The sequence below is a fragment of the Melanerpes formicivorus genome, unplaced genomic scaffold (assembly GCF_026170545.1).
Source record: "Melanerpes formicivorus ecotype bairdi unplaced genomic scaffold, bMelFor1.0.p_v2 SCAF_33, whole genome shotgun sequence".
NCBI classification, from domain to species: Eukaryota; Metazoa; Chordata; class Aves; order Piciformes; family Picidae; genus Melanerpes; species Melanerpes formicivorus.
In genome coordinates this window covers 4,283,166-4,301,392 of record NW_027142385.1, presented here as the reverse complement: position 1 = coordinate 4,301,392, position 18,227 = coordinate 4,283,166, and the positions used below count along the sequence as shown (strand labels likewise).

Below are 18,227 nucleotides of genomic sequence, written 5' to 3'. Positions count from 1 at the left end.
CAGGGAGAGAATGTCGGGGGATGTATGGAAACTATACTCTCTTCTGTCTGTTTCCTGGTCTTGTCAAACCTTCACTTAATTGTGAATAAGTTGGTTCTCAGCTAACCTGAGCTAGCTTGCATCAAGATTTTAAGCAAATAAATAGGTATAAAAAAATGCAGAGACTATAAATTAGGGCAGACAAATCTGTATCTAGACTCACGCCCGCAAAGAGCATTCTATCAATACAGTGAAATGCTAATCTCCTAATTAACAACCTAATTAGGTAATTATGGCTTTGCAGAGGGATGCCTAAATGAAATATGACAACATGGTCACCTCTTTATATGGCACCTGTGGGCCTTTTCAGCTGTCACTGCAAAGAGTGCAATATCAATTTGAACAGATGACAAAGTGTTGTCATTTTTCATTCTGATACAGTGCTGAATGGTTTGGATAGGAGCAGTTTAGAAAAGCAGCATCTTGCCTGGCCTGTGCCTAATCTAAATATGTGCAAACACTCTGCTTAATTTTTAATGTCTGTGATTAAGCTTATTTTTTCATACTGGCTAGCAGGCACTACCTAACACACATTACATCTGCAATGTCATACTGGGATGACCACACTAGAATCCCTATTACCTCACTGCACGGTGTGAGTTACCTGAATTTACTACCCACCCCACCCCCCCCCCAAAAAAAAAGTATTTGAGCTAATTTTTAAAGCTTAACAGCCAATTTTAAAATAAAGCAAAAGCAAAGTACCATTTAAATACCATGTTACAACTTCCACTTCATTTTTATTCCTTAGGAATGCTTTTCCAGAAAAAGGCAACAGCAGTCGCTGTCTGGGAGTGGGTGAAGCTGACTGTACTTCCACTTGCACAGCAAGTGAAGTACTGGAAGGAATACTTTCAATGGCACTGTGCTTTTACATGGAACTCTTTTTTAACCCCCCCACTCACATGCATAAATGCTTTAAAGATAATTCATTAAGAGGTAACATTCCTAAGAAAAAACATTAAAATATCTACTTGCAAAGAGGAAGATAAATGTGTAGGCTCGGACTGCTCAAATACTAGAACTTCTGTTTTGGCTCTTTTCATTGTGGTATTCAAGAGTGTAAAAGAAAATAAATCCCATAAATGTTAAAAACATCTATATAAATGGCATTTTTTACAAATAAAGTAAGTCTCCATATTTTACCTTCTCTTGCCTGTATGTGTGAGATAGATGCCCCATTCTCGGGGCGTTCCTGAGCCAGACTCACTAGCTATGTTCACGCTGCAATTAGCAAATGAGCACGGAAGTACGGCAGTATCATCAATTGCTTGGATTTCACCCAAACCCTACCTGAAGCCAAGCTTGACAGAAAGGTGTTTCCAGCACAGCCTTAAAGGGCTTAAGGCTGGAACCTGGGACAAGGTCTGGAGGCTTCTTGTAGCAACAGCCAGGCTACAGAACCTTTGGAACAGCCTCGGTGCAGCACTGCAATAGTATCACAGCCAGGTCTGCTGCTCCTCCACACTGCTATGTGCTTGTGTTCCTCCAGCATTTGTGTATTAAATAGAAAACATACAAAAGCAGTTCCCTATTTGTCTTTTTTTTTTCCAGTTTGTTGCCATTTCACTTCTGATTGCATGAAAATGTTTTTATTGCATACAATTTATTATTATACTTTTGTTTTATAAATAATACAACAGGGTGCAAGCTGCTTCTGACTACACAAACACTCATGAGGGTAGCACCTACTTAAAAACCTTCTGAGGCTTCAAGTGCCTTTGGGACTTTGTAACTGGACAAATTCACTTTTTTTTCCAGGAACAGATCAATCTCTCTCTCCTCTCACTTCCAAACGCTGTCTTGACAAATTTTTGGTCTGTGTCCAAAAGCACTCAAAACCTATTTCAGAAGCTTTGTATTGCTCTCAGAGTCACTGATTTAGATAAAATACTGCTTGAGTAACAAGGAAATAAGGTAGATATTACCCTTATTCTGTCCTGGTTAAGAAAGTTAGAGAGATTGAATAGCTAGCTAACACAGTCAAAAAGAGCTTCTCACCAGCCACACACACACTTAATATTAAAATGCATCCTGGGGTCTTTGTTAAAGGTACTCACAGAAAAGACCTCACCTGATCACTTCTGACAAATGGAGAATTGCTGCTTGGAGAACCCAAGACAGCAAACTCATTGTTAGACACATCTCAAAAAAAGGCAGTATGAGAGCTATGAACCACCATGATAGCAGTAATACAGTCAGCATTATCAATGTCCCTGCATTCCCATTCTGTCTGCTGCCAGGGCTAGCACCAGTATGCTTCTGCTTCTACACCTCTACACTCCAAAGCTCACAGCCTGCCCCTTCCAACTGCTAAAATGAAGAACAAGAGAAAGTCTGAGCTCTCCCTCCACCTTCCTTGGCAAGCGTCACTTGTCCATCTGGGAAGCGAAGTGCCAAACAGAGCTGCTACATGGGAAATCTGGTGGTCACAGGGCTGTGCTGCTGGTGGGCAGATCACATCCCATCCCATTTGTTAATATAGGGGTCTGCTTCTCACGCTCATGACTTAGGAAGGTTGGGAAAATTTGTGCTACGGAATGCAGGACACACTGATCATTCAGCCGAGCTGCTTCCTCTGCTGAGGCCTCTGCCGATCAAAAGGGCAACCTAGGCAAGTACTCAGCTGTTAGACACATTTGTTATTTGTTGGAGCTGAGTGAAAGGGTTACATCAATAAATACATGACCTAAGTGTGTGATAAGAAAGATCTGAAACATGACTGAGAAAGAAGTGTACTAAATCGGTTCCAATTCACTGCTTCAGTTATTTCTGTGCATGCCTACAGACGGTGATCTCAATTTTTTTTAATCTAACCTAAAAAAGCGCCTGTGAACAGATCTGCTCTGAATTTGAAAAAATAACGGAGAGAGTTTAATTCCCAGCCCTGCGCCCGCCTGATAATCCCCTGAAACCTCACATCACGTAGAACACACTCAGAGCATCCACGCCTGGCTCTAGCATTTATCATTTAGGCGATCGCTAAACTTTCACTGACCCTGAAATCAGCTCTTATTGTTGTATCTCCTAGACAGCACTTCTCCATCCTTCGCTGTCATTCCCGCAGTGAGAACTCTACTTCTGATCACCACTCCCAGCACACGTGAAAGAATGAGAACACACCCCAGCAACACAGCTGAGTGTCACCACGCAAAGAGCGCTCACCCTGCAGACACCCAAGCAGCCACAGCAATAGCCTGCAGCTTTTCAAGAGGCCAAGAGACAGTGAGGAAGGGTTCGATCACAAGCTGAACGATGTGACACAGCATGGGAAAAGACCCCAAGTCCCACTGTGGGCCTCCAGCCCCTGATCAATTGCAGAGCATTTGTAGTGCAGCCCGCAGAATTTCCGTACCTTTCTGTCTGCCTGCCTTATCACACGCCCCACTCCATGGTTTTAGCCACACGTTCCACTTACCCATGTTAATTTCAACCCTTCCTGTCAGCTGCTCATTTGCCGGCTCTGTTTACCCCAGTGCGACTCGCTGGCGCAGGGCATTAGACTGCGCCTTGTTCCGCACAGAGCTACTACTCTCGTCTCGCTCCTGGGGAGAGGCGCAGGCCGGAGCTCCTACAGCAGCGGCACCTGTCTGCGGTCGCACCGGGAGCCCTCGGGGCCTTCTATTCCCAGAAACATCCCTCTGCAAAGGCTTTTGCTTCCCTGTGACACGCTACTGCATCCCTCACATTTAACACAGACTTTTATTTTAATAAACAAAGGAGCGGTTACTGCACGAAGCGTCGCTGCCTCGGCCAGCCAGTGAGACGCCCCAGGTGAACCACCAGCCCCGCCGCCGGCCGGTACCGGGCAGAATCCGCACAGCCGGGCCCCGCTCCGCCTCTGCGCGACACTCGCCGCAGCACCAGGGCGAGGACCCCATACGCCCCTGCACTTACAGGCTTCGCCGCCGCGCCTCTCCGCTCCGTAGGGCCGGGCCGGGCCGGGCCGGGCGCCGCCTCCTCCCCCGCCGGCGGGCCGGGGCAGCCGCTTCCGGGGCCGGAGGACGCCGCGGAACGGGGAGCACTGGGCCGCGCCGCGACCCGGAAGCACCGCCTCCAGAAGTGACGTTGAGCGGGGCACAGCCGCGGGCATGCGTGTGTGGGAGCGCGGCGGCGGCGGAGCGGTGGCCGGTGCTGCGGTGGCCGCCGGCGGGACTGGCCCTGCTTCTGACCCGGGGACGGTGTTTGGGATCGGCCTGTGCCGTGAGCTCGGGTCGCGCTCGGTCCAGCAGTGGATCCGAGGGTGCGGAGTACCGGGGTGCCTGTGGCTGTGCGGAGGTGGCTGTGGCGCCGGCCAACTGCGGCGCGTTGGTTACCACGGAGACCAGGGTCGCGGTGTTTGGGAACCGAGTGTTTGGAGGGAGACGGTCATAAGCTCTACAGCTAAAGATGTACAGTGAGGAACAAACTGTAACAGAATCATTGACAGAAACTTGCAATGTAGAGAGTGTAGCAGCTACAACTTCCAGTGGTACTTCTCATGGCAAAACAATAAACGGGACACTTTCTTGATGGACAACTTTATTTCCAAATTTCGTGGGTTTTTCTTGTTTAGACCACCATGGCATTTGGCTTGTGGTTTTACAGCAACTCTTCTGCACAGCGCTCAGTGTGCAGACAGACTGGATGTGTTTAAACCAAGGTAACTTGTGGAAAAAAAAAAAGAGAAGTTAACTCTGCTGGCCGTGCTTAAAACCTCGCTAAACATCCTCCAGGGTTAGCCCGTGCCCCTCCTGACTCATGTCTTCAGTCCAGAGGACAACAGTGGAGCTCAACTGGCTTGCTCACCTCAAACCTCAGTGTCTGCTAGCACCAGAGAGCTTGCTTTCCACTAGGTGTCTGTGGCCCGTTGATTGAAAATTTATGTCATCCCTTGTTAGACTGGCAGTGTGTCTCTGCAACCTCCTGCAGAAATAATGGAGCTGTAGTGGTTAACTCCTCAGCAAACTATGACCTCACAGTCTCAAGAGCTGTGCAGAGAAATAAAAAGGAAGCCTTAAGAAAGACAGTACAGGAGGGGTGCAAAAATATCACATAGTGCCACTGAAGGCACATGTTCTTGGATAACAGTAGCTAGTATCACTCGCCAAGCAAAGGCAAGGAACTGGAACTGCTCTAGGAAATGGCAAATCACAGGTAGTGTGAGACTGTAACCAGGAGACACAGAAGAGCACACAGAACCTTTTACTCATCCCATTCTGGAATTACTGACTCAGCCTGCTACACGAGTAGAAAAAAATAGCCAAAAATAGATTTGGTGAGGTGAAGCAGATACCAGAGCTGGCAGCAGGGAGCCCCATCCTGTTGGTTTCAGTGCCAGGCAGCTGTTAAAACCGTTTCATACCTTCTGGGAAGCATTGCCCTTGGCAGACAAATGCAAACTGATCTGTGAAATGCTCAAAATAATAGTAATAAAAAAGATCTTTGGAATAACATTCTTAATAAAGCTGGATGACACTAAGAACACATTTGCTCAGACCAGAAAATGGTACAGTAATCAGGATGGAAGATAATTAGAATTTGAATGAACACGCTAATTGCTTGGAGGAGCAGTAAAAGTAGAATTCTGTTAACCAGAACTAATCCACAGCAGTTAAGTGTAACCCCTGTGAGCCATGGATAAGGGCTCAAGAGCTCCAAATCAAACATGACATCCAAGTTACAGTCCTGAGTGAGGGGATGGGGATGGTGATGTCAACCATGATTGAGAGAAGGGGCAAGCAGAAGCCAAAGAGAAAGATTAAGAGCTCTTTTTTAGCCACACTGAGTTGTATTTGTCAACCATACATCCGTGAAAGGTCGGGGATAAGGGTAAGATGTTAGTCTGGACATGACTTCTTTCATCTGAAACTGTCCATCACAGGTAAAGTATATACAATCAATTAGAGATCATTTTAATTACTGTTGTGGCTCTTAAGCTCCATGCTACAGGTGGCTTTCCTTTCCTTGAGAGGTCTCTGTAGCAATAGTTTTGTTCCACGCTACTCAAAATGTGAAGAAAATTGTCAGCATTAAAGTAACATCTCCAATATATTTGCATGGGGTAGGTGCTCTACAAGAGAACAGTTTGCCGGGGGGTTGCAATTATGTAAAGATAACCCCATTATAGAATGAAGTCTTAATTATTCTTGCTGTATCTTTTCATGTTTGGCAGTCTGTGCACATATGCAAAGACAGACTTGAAATAAGAAGCAGTGCCCATTAGAGCACAGCTGACGGTTTCTGCCTTGTGACTGGGTTTCTCCAGGGGGGACGTGCTCAGGCCACGGCCACACAGACAACCACGGACAGACCATCTACGATCGGGCCCGGCCGAAGTTGTCAGCCCCAGGGCAAGGCCAGCCTCCCGCCCACACTCGGACTCACGGACATGGCAGGTCGGACCCGGGTGCAGCTCCAGCGAATGTGGAAGAGGCCCGGCCCGACCCGGCGTGGCTGCAAAAGGAACGGCGAGGCCTCGGCCCGGAGGTTACCATAACAACGGTAGGGGCGGGGCCGGAGCGTCTCTTGTCTCGGCCACGTGACTTTTCGAACAGCCCAATCAGAAGTTTCTCAGTTGAGGGGCGGGGCCTGTGCAGGAGTAGGCGGGTGCAGCACCGCCCCGCGTGCACTGAGTGGCCGGCGGTGCCTCCCGCGCCCGCCCCTGCCTTCTGTGATTGGCCGCCGGGACCGCCGATCCTAGCAGAGGCCGCCCTCCCCCCCCACCCCCGGGAGCTCCGCCGCCGCTCGGCCCGGCGGGAGGGCGACCCCACGGAGCCGGACCCGTGAGGCGGGTGGCCCCGGGCGGGGCGGTGGCGGCGGCGGCTCCGCCCGGCGGGGAGGGCTGGTCCGGGGCGGGGCGCGGGGCGGGGCGGCGCGGCAGCGGCGTCCCGCGGGAGGGAGGGGAGGGGCGGGGCGGGTCGGTGGGGCGGGGCGCGGCGGGGTCCGCGTCCCTCTCGCGCGCGGCCGCTCTCGTCGTTCACAGGGTGACACGTCCGCGGTGAGTGAGTGGCGTTGGCAGGCTGTCAATCCTCACCGGAGCGGCCATCAAACACCGTGAAACACACACGGGCGCCGGGCGGCGGGGCCCATAAATTCCGGCGGGCCGATATTTTTGCACATTGCTTTGCAGAGAGTGTGTAATTAATTTTTTTACAGTTCTTTCCCCGTTATTTCCGCTCTTTTCTTTGCACAAGTTCAAACTTTTGATTGCTGCTGTTTCCCCCCCGTTGCACAGACTTGGGATCGTTTGTTATTTTTTTTGGGGGGGAGGGCGATTAATTTGATTATTTTATTTTTTTTTTTCCCCTCTTGTGATTGTGTTTTCTTGGCTTTTTTATGTTGCAATTTGGGGGTGGGGGTGTTCGCTGGTTTGTTGTGGTTTTTGCTGTTTGCCACCCTCCGAACTTCTGAAGGATTTGAAAGCGAGTTGTTTTTTTTATTTTTCATTTTGTATTTTTATTATTGTTATTATTATTTTTTTTTTTAAATAAATTTTGCCTTTTTGCAAAAGAAGATTTTTGGACAAGTGGGGAAAGACATAAAAAGCAACAATAAAAATAAAAATTAAAACAAAAACAAAAAAAAGGGAAAAAAAATAAAAAAAAGCTTTGGAGGAAGATTGTACCAGGAAAAGAAAACTGCACAGAAACCTTATCAACTCATTTATCCAAGCCACAAATATGATGATGATGAAAGAAGATTGTAACTAAAGAAGAGAGTGATTTACTGCACTGGGAAGAAGAGAGTGGAATAAACAGCTGAGATCCGGTCAAAACACAAATACTGATTTTTTTTGTTGTTGTTGTTTTGTTTGGCCTTTTTTTTTTTTCCTTTTTTTTTTTTTTTTTTTTTTTTCTTTTTGGTGTGTGTGTGCAAGAGCGAAGTCAGGAGCCCGGCGTTGAGGCTGACTCCGGTACCGGCGGTCGCTCGGTCTGTCGGCCGGCGCTCCCGCTCCCCCCGCAGCCCGGCGCTCCTCCGCCCGCAGCCGGCCCGGGCCGCGGCGGAGCCATGGACGATCAGTCCCGGATGCTGCAGACGCTGGCCGGCGTGAACCTGGCCGGGCACTCGGTGCAGGGGGGCATGGCCCTGCCTCCTCCCCACGGACACGAAGGGGCAGACGGCGACGGCAGGAAGCAGGACATCGGCGACATCCTTCATCAGATCATGACCATCACTGACCAAAGCCTGGATGAGGCACAAGCAAAGTTGGTTTCGTCTAATTAAACCTTGTTTTATTTTTTCTTTTTCTTTTTTTTTTTTCCTTTTTTTTTTTTGTGTGTGTGTGCGTGTGTGTGGTTTTTGTTTCTCTCCTTCCTGCTCCTCTGCGGAGACCCGGAGTCTCACAATTAGAGCAACTTCTTGGTGCCGTAGGACAAATTTCAAGCAGCTGAGGCAGAGCCAAAGTTGCCATTTAATTATTTTGTTTTATTTTTTTTCCTAATAGATATATAATAAATCTATAAGTATGTAATGCTTGTCCCAGCGTGCGGGAGGTTGTGGCTGATCCCTGCCCGTCCTCGCTGGACACTATCCGGTGGACACCGGCCTCAGAGCCGCTGGCTGTCCATCTGTCCGTCTGTCGGGCAGCTCTGCACTCTCCCGAGCAGTGCAACTTTTCGCTCTACACCCCCCACCCCCTTCTTTTCTTTCTTGTCTCCCTGCCCCCGAAGTGGCGGCAGATAAATTACAAACCTGACAAGATATTGCTGCCGATGGGGGGTGGTGGGGTGGTATAAAACCCCAACCAAAACACCACCACCACCACCCCGGCTGTTTTAAATCACAATAAATACAAAAACAATGCGAACTCTACATACACCCCCACCCACCCCCCCCAAATCTCCTTAATAAATCAGTTATAATATCGCAGAACGGATCGTACCGGGGACAAGGGGGAGGGTTGATTTATGCCCCTCGATCGGGCGGCATTTGCACAAAGATAATTTGGTATAAAAGTCAAGAGGGGATGAGGGAGAGACCCGGCAGCCAACACCCCCCCTCACACTCCACTCGCCAGCCCCGCGGCCCGGCACCGGGCGACACCGATGCCGGGCCGCGGGGCTGGCGGGCAGAGGGCTGTTGAACAACACGGGGATGCTTCTCGTGAAAGGCGCCATGTTGCTGAACTGCCGCTTTAACCGCTTGTTCCTCTGCTCTCTTTCAGGAAACACGCACTGAACTGCCACAGGATGAAACCCGCCTTGTTCAGTGTCCTCTGCGAGATCAAGGAGAAAACAGGTAAGGGCCGCCCGCGTCTCCGCCACCTCCGCCGCCGCCGCAGCCATCTTGATCCCTCCTTCGTTCCACCCGCCGCTGCCCGCCGGCGGGAACGGTGCCGGCTCCCTCTGCCGCCCCTGACGCCGCCTCGCCGGGGTGGTGTGTGCCGCCGGCCGCGCTGCTGCCTCGCTGAGGGCCCGGCCCGCGGAGATGCGGGGCCCGCCAGCCCGGTGAGGCTGCTTCGCTGTGAAATGGCGCGGGGGAGAATCCCCTGCCGCTCTCCTCACAGCTCCCGGGGGTGTCCCGCTGCCTTTTTTACCGCCAGGATACTTGGCAAAATACTTGTCAGAGCGCTGGTACCTGACAATGGGGTGTGTGTGCTGTCGTTGTGGTGGTGGTTTGGTTTTTTTTTGTTTCTGGGACGCGTAGCACACAGCGGGGACCATAAACTTTGTGAGGGTGTGCACTGGCCAGGTTTGGGGAGAGCCAAGCTGCACCCCCTCCCAGCAGGGTAGGGAACGGAGACTTCACTGAGAGATGCCAAATGATGGATGCTTTGACCCCAGATCCGTGCAGAGTTCAGCGAGGCTTGAGTGGCTCTTGGGCAGCGATATTTTAAATGCCAAAAAATTTTCATCAGAAAACTACAAAAAAAGATTTCCCCCCCCACACGTTAATGCAATACTAATAAACTGGATTTTTAAGAGGCATTGTATGCATTTTTTAACATCACTGAATTTAGAGACTTTTTTTTTTTCTCAAGAAGAAAATATGCAAAATACTCTTTTTTTGTGTTGTGAGAATAAGAACATTTATTTTGATCTTACTTAAAAAATAAATATGTGCATTGACTAGGTGTATTTGATATTCAGTCACGGTCCCCTTAATTGCATATTGAAAATATAAAGACCATAGAGGAAAACAACGAACACGAAATCATTGCAAATCTCAACTGAGAAGCCTAAAAGTGCACAGTTCTCAGTAAATTATGGTGCTTTATGTCCAAGGGTTTCTTTGCTACCGGGGATCCACTTCAGTTTCTGCTGACAGCTAAGCACTAGGGTATTGACTGTGTTGTGAATATTAAGATTGATTCTTCTTTATATTGCATTATATTACCCGGGATAAGGGGAATGATCCCCCTCCTGCCCTCCCTCCCCACCTACCTATGGTTTGCCTCTATCAGCTTGTAAACCTCTTTTTCCATCTTTCTTTGGCTTGTGTTTATTTCCTGCCTTTCCCTAAACTTTTTGCTTGTCCTGCTCCGGAGCCAGCCCCACAACTTGCCCTCGGTGTTCAGACGTTTTGCATCAGGCAGATTTCAATTAAGGAGGCAGGCATAGGTCCTGCGATCACTTTTATTTGCAGAGGGCTTAGCCTCGCTGTTTTGAAAGGAAAGTATAGCCAGGCACATGTCAGAGGTGAGCTGCGAAGAAAAACCCCAGTCCTTTCAGGAGCGAGGATTACTGGCAGATAGTGTTTGGTGAGGCCACTGCCGTCTTGGAGGCAAGAGAGGACCTGACAGGAGACTTAGTGGACTGAAATGTTTTGAGGTGCTGCAGTGATAACTTGGAAGTTGGGATCCTGCCTTTGTTCTGCGAGTAGTTGAGCCAAGTTTGCAAGTTATCTCTTTTGTGAAATCGCTGAGAACCAACAAAGAGTGAAGGCGTCCGCCTGCCCGAAGGCAAGATCCTGCCAGCCCCGGCGACGCAGAAGGAGCAGGATTAATGCACAGAGTGATTGATGGAGGTGAATCCACACCCCCACCAAAAAAAACTGCTCCCGGAGGGGAACCTTCCTTCAGGGTCCCCCAGTTGAAGTGAAATGTCTGTGTAGGCTTTAGTTACTGTGTTAAAGCGAAGAAAACGTGGCAATAAATTCCAACATATTTTCTGTAAGCTGCTTTTGTGGGAAACAGCTCAAACATTTCTGAACTGGAAGGGTGAATGGTCTGAGATGCAATTAAAGCAGAGCCCCCTCCTCTTCCAATGGTACTCTGCATTGTCTTGCGGTCAGTGTGCTTAAATCCACCCTCAACTGGGTCATGCGCCTGTATTTAATTCTTCCTAATCGGAACCAAAGTTTCCCTTGGTGCTGGCAGTGGGAATTGCTGTGATGGCTTTATCGCTACCTTCTTCTGTGAGAAGAACGAGAGGTGAGGAGGGAGAGTGTAGCCTATCCATAAACTGTAATTGCAGTTGTGTCTCTTCTGAAATAAGTGATGCAATATTTAAGTGATTTTTATATTGAATTATGTATTTTTTTTATATGTTAGTAGTTTTCAGTCCAGTCAGTGAAGACTTTATGAGACTGGTCATGAGAGAATACGTGGAGGAGTCCTCAGTTAGGCAGAGCAATTCTATCGTTTCCCCGCAAGGGTTAATGAATGCATCACATTTTTAAAAGCCTCTCTCTCTCTGTCTCACTTAGGGTTAGGAGCTGAAGATTTATTTTTTTTTCGCTGTGAGGTATTTACCATGTACAAAGCAAATCACTGAGCTTACTGAATTTAGCCTGACATTTCTTCTTTGACATTTTAACATTTTAAAAAGTGCTGCATAATACATTTAAGAGCTTTACAGATATTAATAGTTATGTGCATTCTTAGAGGCAACCACAAGGTAGCATGGTTTTCATAAAGAAACTGCCACTTATTTCTTTAATTAGTTCAAAGAATAAATGATACCCAAAGTTCTACCACAGCCTCACTGACAAAATAGGGAGAGAAGCAAGTGAGAGCCTGTTGACTCTATTTTGTTGTATTTTACCCATTCTCTGAGGTGTCACCTGGCAGTGCTGAAGTTGCATGCTTCATGCGTGCTCACATCTGTTGCATACCTGTGTAACAGTCTGTCTCCTTGCACTCCTACCAGTAGGAATTAAAACCTGATTTGCACCTTTGTTTTGTTTAATAGCTCTGTTTTACTGACTAAAAATCCTTCAGATTTGTAATTTGATTAAGCCTCCATTAGGATGTTGCTCTACCTGAGGTACTGGTTATTCTCATGGAGATAGAAATGAAAAGATATTAATTCTTACAGTCTTAAAATGGTTAGGGAATTGCAATTATTTCCCAATGGAATGACATATTATTAGGTCCTGGATTGTGTTGATAGACAATTCGGGTTTTGTGTCTTTAAAAATCATCTGAGTTGATAGGAACAGATGTTTATAAAATGTCCAAATGCAAGTGTGCCTACACCTATTTATTTATTTATTTATTTATGTAAACCCAACAGAAACAATGATAGCTGCCAACCAAACCCTAATTTACTGTCACCACAAACCCTAAACAGCATTCATTTACTAGTAAAGCCTAATGGCATACATGATGGTTTGCCAGATTTGTGGCCTTTGTGAGGCTTATAAGCAGGACTGACTTGGGAAGATCATAAAACTTAATGAACTTCTCAACTGCAGGAGGTGTCCGCAGGGGAAGAGAAAGGCCTGCTTGGCTGGTTGGGCTGGTTGAACTATTTTTTATGTCTAAAGAGAGAGGAAGAAAATGTTCATTAGGAACATTCTCCCTTTGTGCAGAATTTTGTTTTAGAGAATGAAAACCAAAAAAGAGATGAAAACCAGACCGGTAGTGATGTTAAGCAGGGGGTTAATTTCTTGCTGTTCCTCATGTAAGCTAAAACCTTTATTTTTATTGCTACAACTGCAAATAGCCACGCGATGCCATTCTGATGATTAAGGAGCTGTATGGTGCCCTTACTTGCTGCCAAGCTCCTTATTGATGAAAATGGCCCAACTCATTCAGGAACGCCCCTTGTCAATATGCTGCAAAATCTGTAAACGGCAGGTTAGGTAACTCGTTTGGGGAAGGACTTGCTTTTTGCCTTGTCTGCCAGCAGAATCTGAAACTGTTAACCCATTTTCTTCACTGTGGTTATTTAAAAACTGAACCACGGGACTCTTCCTTCCCTTGAATTACAAAAATTGCAACTTTCCAGTGTTTGTAAACTATCATTCAGTGCCAACAACTCGCAGTAATATATAATAATGCTCAATTGTAGCAACCTTGTCTGAGCATTGCGGGATTCAAATGGAACAATGAAATGGCACTGATAGCATGCATATATACATGTATGTATGCACCTATGGATGGTAGCTATTTTCTAAATATCAGCAGGGATGTTGTTGTTTATTCAGTTTAGCTATTTAAAATATTTATGTGCAGTCTTGGTGGTTTTTTTCAACCTGCTAAATACATACTTTTGATTCCCTTCGACTACGTAAGGAAGTAAGCATTGTGTATTTATGTGCCCACATCTTTTCTTCTCTTTAAATTGTTTAGCTTTTGTTTCCTTTCTCAAGCTTCAGTATCCCAAATTTTTCACTGAACCGCTGGTTATACTTTTGAATGGTATTATTTTTTACTAATTACCAGCCAGTGTGTTACAAATGATGACGGTGCAGTAGGATGTTAGGTCATTTGCAGTGGCCTTATGGCAGTGACATTGCTTTTCTTCATAAATACCCTGCTAGGAGAAAATACATCGAACAAAGTATCTCGATTGTCATTCGATCATCTGTTCCTAACAGAACCATTATCAAAATTCTCTTTCTTTGGTGGATTTCTCACAAGGTGCTCCTCTGCTTAAGAAAACAGGCGGCTTTGGTGGTTATTTCCATTAGAGAAATTCACGATACTTTATCTTCCAGAACCTGTAACTACACCGTACCTTTAGACCTTGCCATTGTTAGTGCTTCTTGCTATATTTAAATAACTATCTCTACACTGATTACCAGGATCAGTTGTTTCCAGATCTCTTCCCCCCCCCCCCCCTTCCTTTTCCTTCCATAGAGAATAAATTTGAATCTACTTGTCAATACTAATTTAAGTAGGAGCAGGGATTTATTTGATTTGATTTTATTTTATAGCTATTTTTCATGTCCTTCATTTTGTCTTGGAATTTGACATGTTCGCTTGCTGTTTGAAAATACTACATTCTGTGAGTTACTGTATGGTGTATTTTAGGATGTTGGTTGTAAGTTAAGGAATTTTTGCATTCAGAGATAAATTATTTCACTGTCAGGTAGTGAATACAAAAAAGAATCTTTTTTTTTTTCTGTTTTTATAACAGGATTTAACACATTTACCAAGCTCCATTCCTACAGCTTTGGAGGAAAAAGTTGTGTGGTGCGGAGATTATGCTGTCTTTTTATCAATTTAAATATTGACTTGTGTGAAACATTAATATAATGATATTTGCAGCCTACCGTAGACGAAACATAAGCAGAATTAGACATACTAAATTGTTACAAATGTAGCACAATATTTGCACACATGTGAAGGCTGGATTAATGGTTCCGTGGTGGTGCGCGGGAACGTCCGGTTTCTATCCGTCCTCAGCTCGCAGGCTGCTTTTCAATTCCTTGCACATCATGCACATGACGCTTTGATGAATATTTTTATGAATAGCAGGGCTGAATACTGAATCTGTGCACTAGCGAGTCCAAATCAGCGGAGCCCCGAGTGGAGTTTTCCCGTCCTGGTATCATTGGTAGAATTAGATGTAGCTGTTTGTATTCCCTGAATTGACACCCTGAGAAGAATGCTTTGTTTGTTTTCTCAGCAGTCATGTTTAATGCTATTCGCTTATCAAGGTGATCAGCATGGTTCAGATAACACATGCCTGACACAGCCTGCCTTTTTTCACCAGCATGTTGACCTTTTGTCACATTTGCTTTTCTCTGGTAGGCAATTCATGTCTTTAAGTATGAATGGAGTAAATAATTCACATCAATATTTAATATAAATTATTAAAGTTTCTGTCAGCTCTTATAGTTCATGCTTTTATAAAGTTGGAGTAGTTCATCAGCCAAACAGATGAATTGTGCTTCTCAGCTGGACATTAGAGCTCCTCCATAATGCTGTCTTTACAGTGGAAGTAAACAGGGAATTAAACATGAAAGGAAATGAAGCCTGCTACTTGAATGCTATATATTTCTCAATGATGCACATTCTTTAGGAAGGCTCAAAGTACTAGATAAATACCCATCATAATTTATTTTGTTATTCCCATACTCTTTTTTTTTTCTTCTTTTCTTTTTTTATTTTTTTTTTTTAACCTCTCATGTTGCTACCAGAAATGTACCAAACCCCACTGACCCTGGCATTTTCTTCTACTCTTTGTTGTTAGCTTGCCCTAGGTGCTTCAGCCCCCCTTCATGGGTTTAAGGTGGATGTATTAGGGTGGGGGTTTGGATGTTGTATGTTGTTTTGTTTTGGTTTTTCTTTCCCCTTAATGGTCTTTTTCTCTATTTAAAGATTGATGGGGAGCACAAAGATGATGAAGTTTCAGGGGATTTTAGACCTTGTTACAAATCCTAGTTTATATTTTTGCAAAGTGACCTGTGACTGAAAGTAGCTTCTGAAACCATTTTTTGGACGATGAGATGGTCTGGTGTCTGATTGTAACAGCTCTGCGTTTATTGCTTCAGGAATTGGATATTAATAGTCTGATTTGCATAAAAGCATAGAGTAAAAATCATTATGCACTGACTTTAGTTTTTGACTATTTTAGGTCTTGTAACTTAAATTCTTTTGTTAGTGATCAGTTCCATGCAAGTTGCACAGTCATAGGAACTCGTAACAATGTATGAATCACTGAGTAGCGTGCGTCCTACAAATCAATCACTTGAAAAGGGGGGGTGGGTTTGTAGCATGTGTTTACAGGTCAGAACCTTTCCCTATACGTAAGCCATGCATCAACATTTAAAGCCAATTTCTCCTTCCTCATTGTCCAGCAGGTGACTTTTTCAGATATTATTTAATGTGTAATTATTTACTGTAAGCAGAGAATGGAATTTAAGAAGATTCTCCCGATAGCATTCTTTTTTTTTTTTTTAAAGTGTGAGAGTTTTCCCATCTATCATGTTGTATCTGATGGGGTCAATGAAAGCATCTAGAGATCTTCAAGTATACAATCTAAATTAAGATTCTAAACAGGCATTACAGATGCTGGTAACTTTGGCAATTATCATTTTGTTTGGTGAACAGTAGTAAAACAGTGTGCGGTAAAAGTGTTTAGAGAGAGAGGATAAATAAATTGAACAGTTTTGCAATGCAAAGTGGTTTGTGGTGTTTTTGAGGATTTCTTGGCTCTTGCTTAACTGCTATTGTGAAGCCTGGAGCAGATTTTCCCATTGCTAATGCCCTAGAAGTATTAATTCACTTTGATATGCTAATTAGAGGGCATTATGCAAGAAATGAGATTAAGTGGCAGCATGAAGCCATTTGCCTGTCAGTAAATTGAGAGCTTTAGCATCAGGAGGAGCTTTGTTTTTTCTGAGTTTCTCTTGGTTTTGCATATAAATAAAATTGATTGAAAGGTCTAGAGAAGCTTCTAGAACATTGGTGGTTCTTTTTCTCCTTCTATGATTATTTAAACTTCATGTTAAAGCCTTTCTCTGAATATTAATTGATCTAATGGGAGATACTGAACATGAAGAATTTCATTGTATTCTCAGTTACTGTATCTTAACAAAAGGAAAGTATTAGAATTCTTTGTGTCATCTGATTTTTGTGGTATTATTTTAGCTATATCTTACAGCTTTGTATTATAACCTCTCTGACTGCTAACTGCTTCTGTGCTGAGAACACTGCGTGGAGGTATTTTTGCCAGTTCTGCTGGTTTTGGGATTGGGATCATGAGGGCCTGGCCAGCTGAAGTCAAATGGTGAGCTTGGATCCTGGCTGATGGGGCCTTGGACATTTATCACCCCCAGTCAGTCACAGCATTTCCCATCATTTCTTATGTAAATCCCACATATATTTTCCTTCATTTAGGAAGGAAAGGGTTGTAATATTGACCATAGATTTTATTTAACTGCCAGAAATTGTGTTAAAGTAACATTAAGGGATTGACTTACAGCCATAAGAGCGAGGAAATTTGGAGCTAATAGTTAAACTCTGCCCTTAACTCAACTCATTGAACCTATTTATTAGAGCATATATGATACGTAAGATCACTGTGCTGAGACCTGCTGCAGTATTAGGACTCTCCAGGATGACTCAAAGATGAAAGTTTCTGATTTAGTTCACATTTTCCTGTTTTGTTTTGGTGCCTTTTTTTGTGTGTGTGTGGTTTTTATTCAGCCTTGGAAGTTGCTTTACTACAGTTTTGTGGTTAGTTTTCCTTTATAATACTATTTTAAAAAATACCAGAGAAGTGATTCTGGAAATTGAGAAAAAATTTGTCAGTGAATAAAACCAAACCAAAACTGACCCAAGCCTCTCTAGTCCTCTTTGCCTGGGCGCTTGCAGATTGTTTGCTGTTTGCGTGCCCATCTCCTCCGCAGATCACTGTCGCAAAGTCAATCAGGGGAGTAGTGCTGGAGTGACAGTGCTTGTTATGAGCCCCAATAGTTATTTAAAAGAAAGGAAGAAGGATAAAAAAATGCCCCAGAGCTCTGTGTGGAAGCTGTTCATGCTAGATGCACATGCTCTCCCTGATCCTGGCAGCTGAAGTCTATCACTGTTGGGAAATTTTTAATACGAACCACATAAGACACAAACCACCGCGGTTTCCCTGAAGCCACAGGGGTTTTCACGTCACTGCAGGACAACTGGCACGTGTGCTGCGGGTCCCTGCCCGCTGTCCCTTGCCCTCGGCACCCATGGGAGCTGTGAGCCTTCTCCATCCACCCTCCCTGCTCTTCCCCAACAAAGAGTTTTGTGGTGTAGTTTTCATTTAAAATGTGATGTCCCTGATTGTCCTGAGTTCCCAAGAGCTCCTGAACGGGTTGACACAGAATCTGATCAGGAATTTGGAACACAAAAAGTTGTCATAGTAAACCGCTTTGATACTGGGAAGGACAAAACAGCACCTGACACTGCAAAATCAGTTCTTCTCAGAGAAAGGAAAAGGAAACATCACTGGTCTCCAGCTGCTGATTTCGTGTTTCGCATTCTTGAACAAAAGGACTCAATGAAAATACTCTGTGGGCAGCCTTAACTTTCTCAGTACCAGTAGACCCTT

At 45.0% G+C, this 18,227-nt stretch overlaps 2 protein-coding genes and 1 long non-coding RNA gene across 7 annotated transcripts in view; 1 reads left to right on the top strand and 2 right to left on the bottom strand.

The window, feature by feature from the left end:
- Window positions 1–4,073, bottom strand: part of MAPKAP1 (MAPK associated protein 1) — a 109,204-nt gene extending 105,131 nt beyond the window's left edge. For both annotated transcript variants that reach the window (XM_068155721.1, XM_068155722.1), the window contains exon 1: window positions 3,937–4,073. The gene's annotated coding sequence lies outside the window, so the exon portion shown is untranslated. The remainder of the gene's footprint in view (window positions 1–3,936) is intronic.
- A 2,870-nt stretch (window positions 4,074–6,943) lies between these two features.
- PBX3 (PBX homeobox 3) overlaps window positions 6,944–18,227 on the top strand; it is a 117,160-nt gene continuing 105,876 nt past the window's right edge. For 2 of the 4 annotated variants that reach the window (XM_068155717.1, XM_068155720.1), the window contains exons 1-2: window positions 8,029–8,225; window positions 9,185–9,258. In XM_068155717.1, the coding sequence (XP_068011818.1) occupies window positions 8,029–8,225; window positions 9,185–9,258 (271 nt within the window). Of the gene's footprint in view, window positions 7,154–8,028; window positions 8,226–9,184; window positions 9,259–18,227 lie in introns of those variants that run through there. The other 2 variants (XM_068155719.1, XM_068155718.1) reach the window with 2 other exon arrangements.
- On the bottom strand, window positions 7,511–9,024 carry LOC137449832 (uncharacterized). The gene is made up of 2 exons (XR_010989499.1): window positions 8,903–9,024; window positions 7,511–8,205 (listed from the first exon to the last, which is right to left on the bottom strand). It is a non-coding gene; the product is annotated as an uncharacterized lncRNA (long non-coding RNA).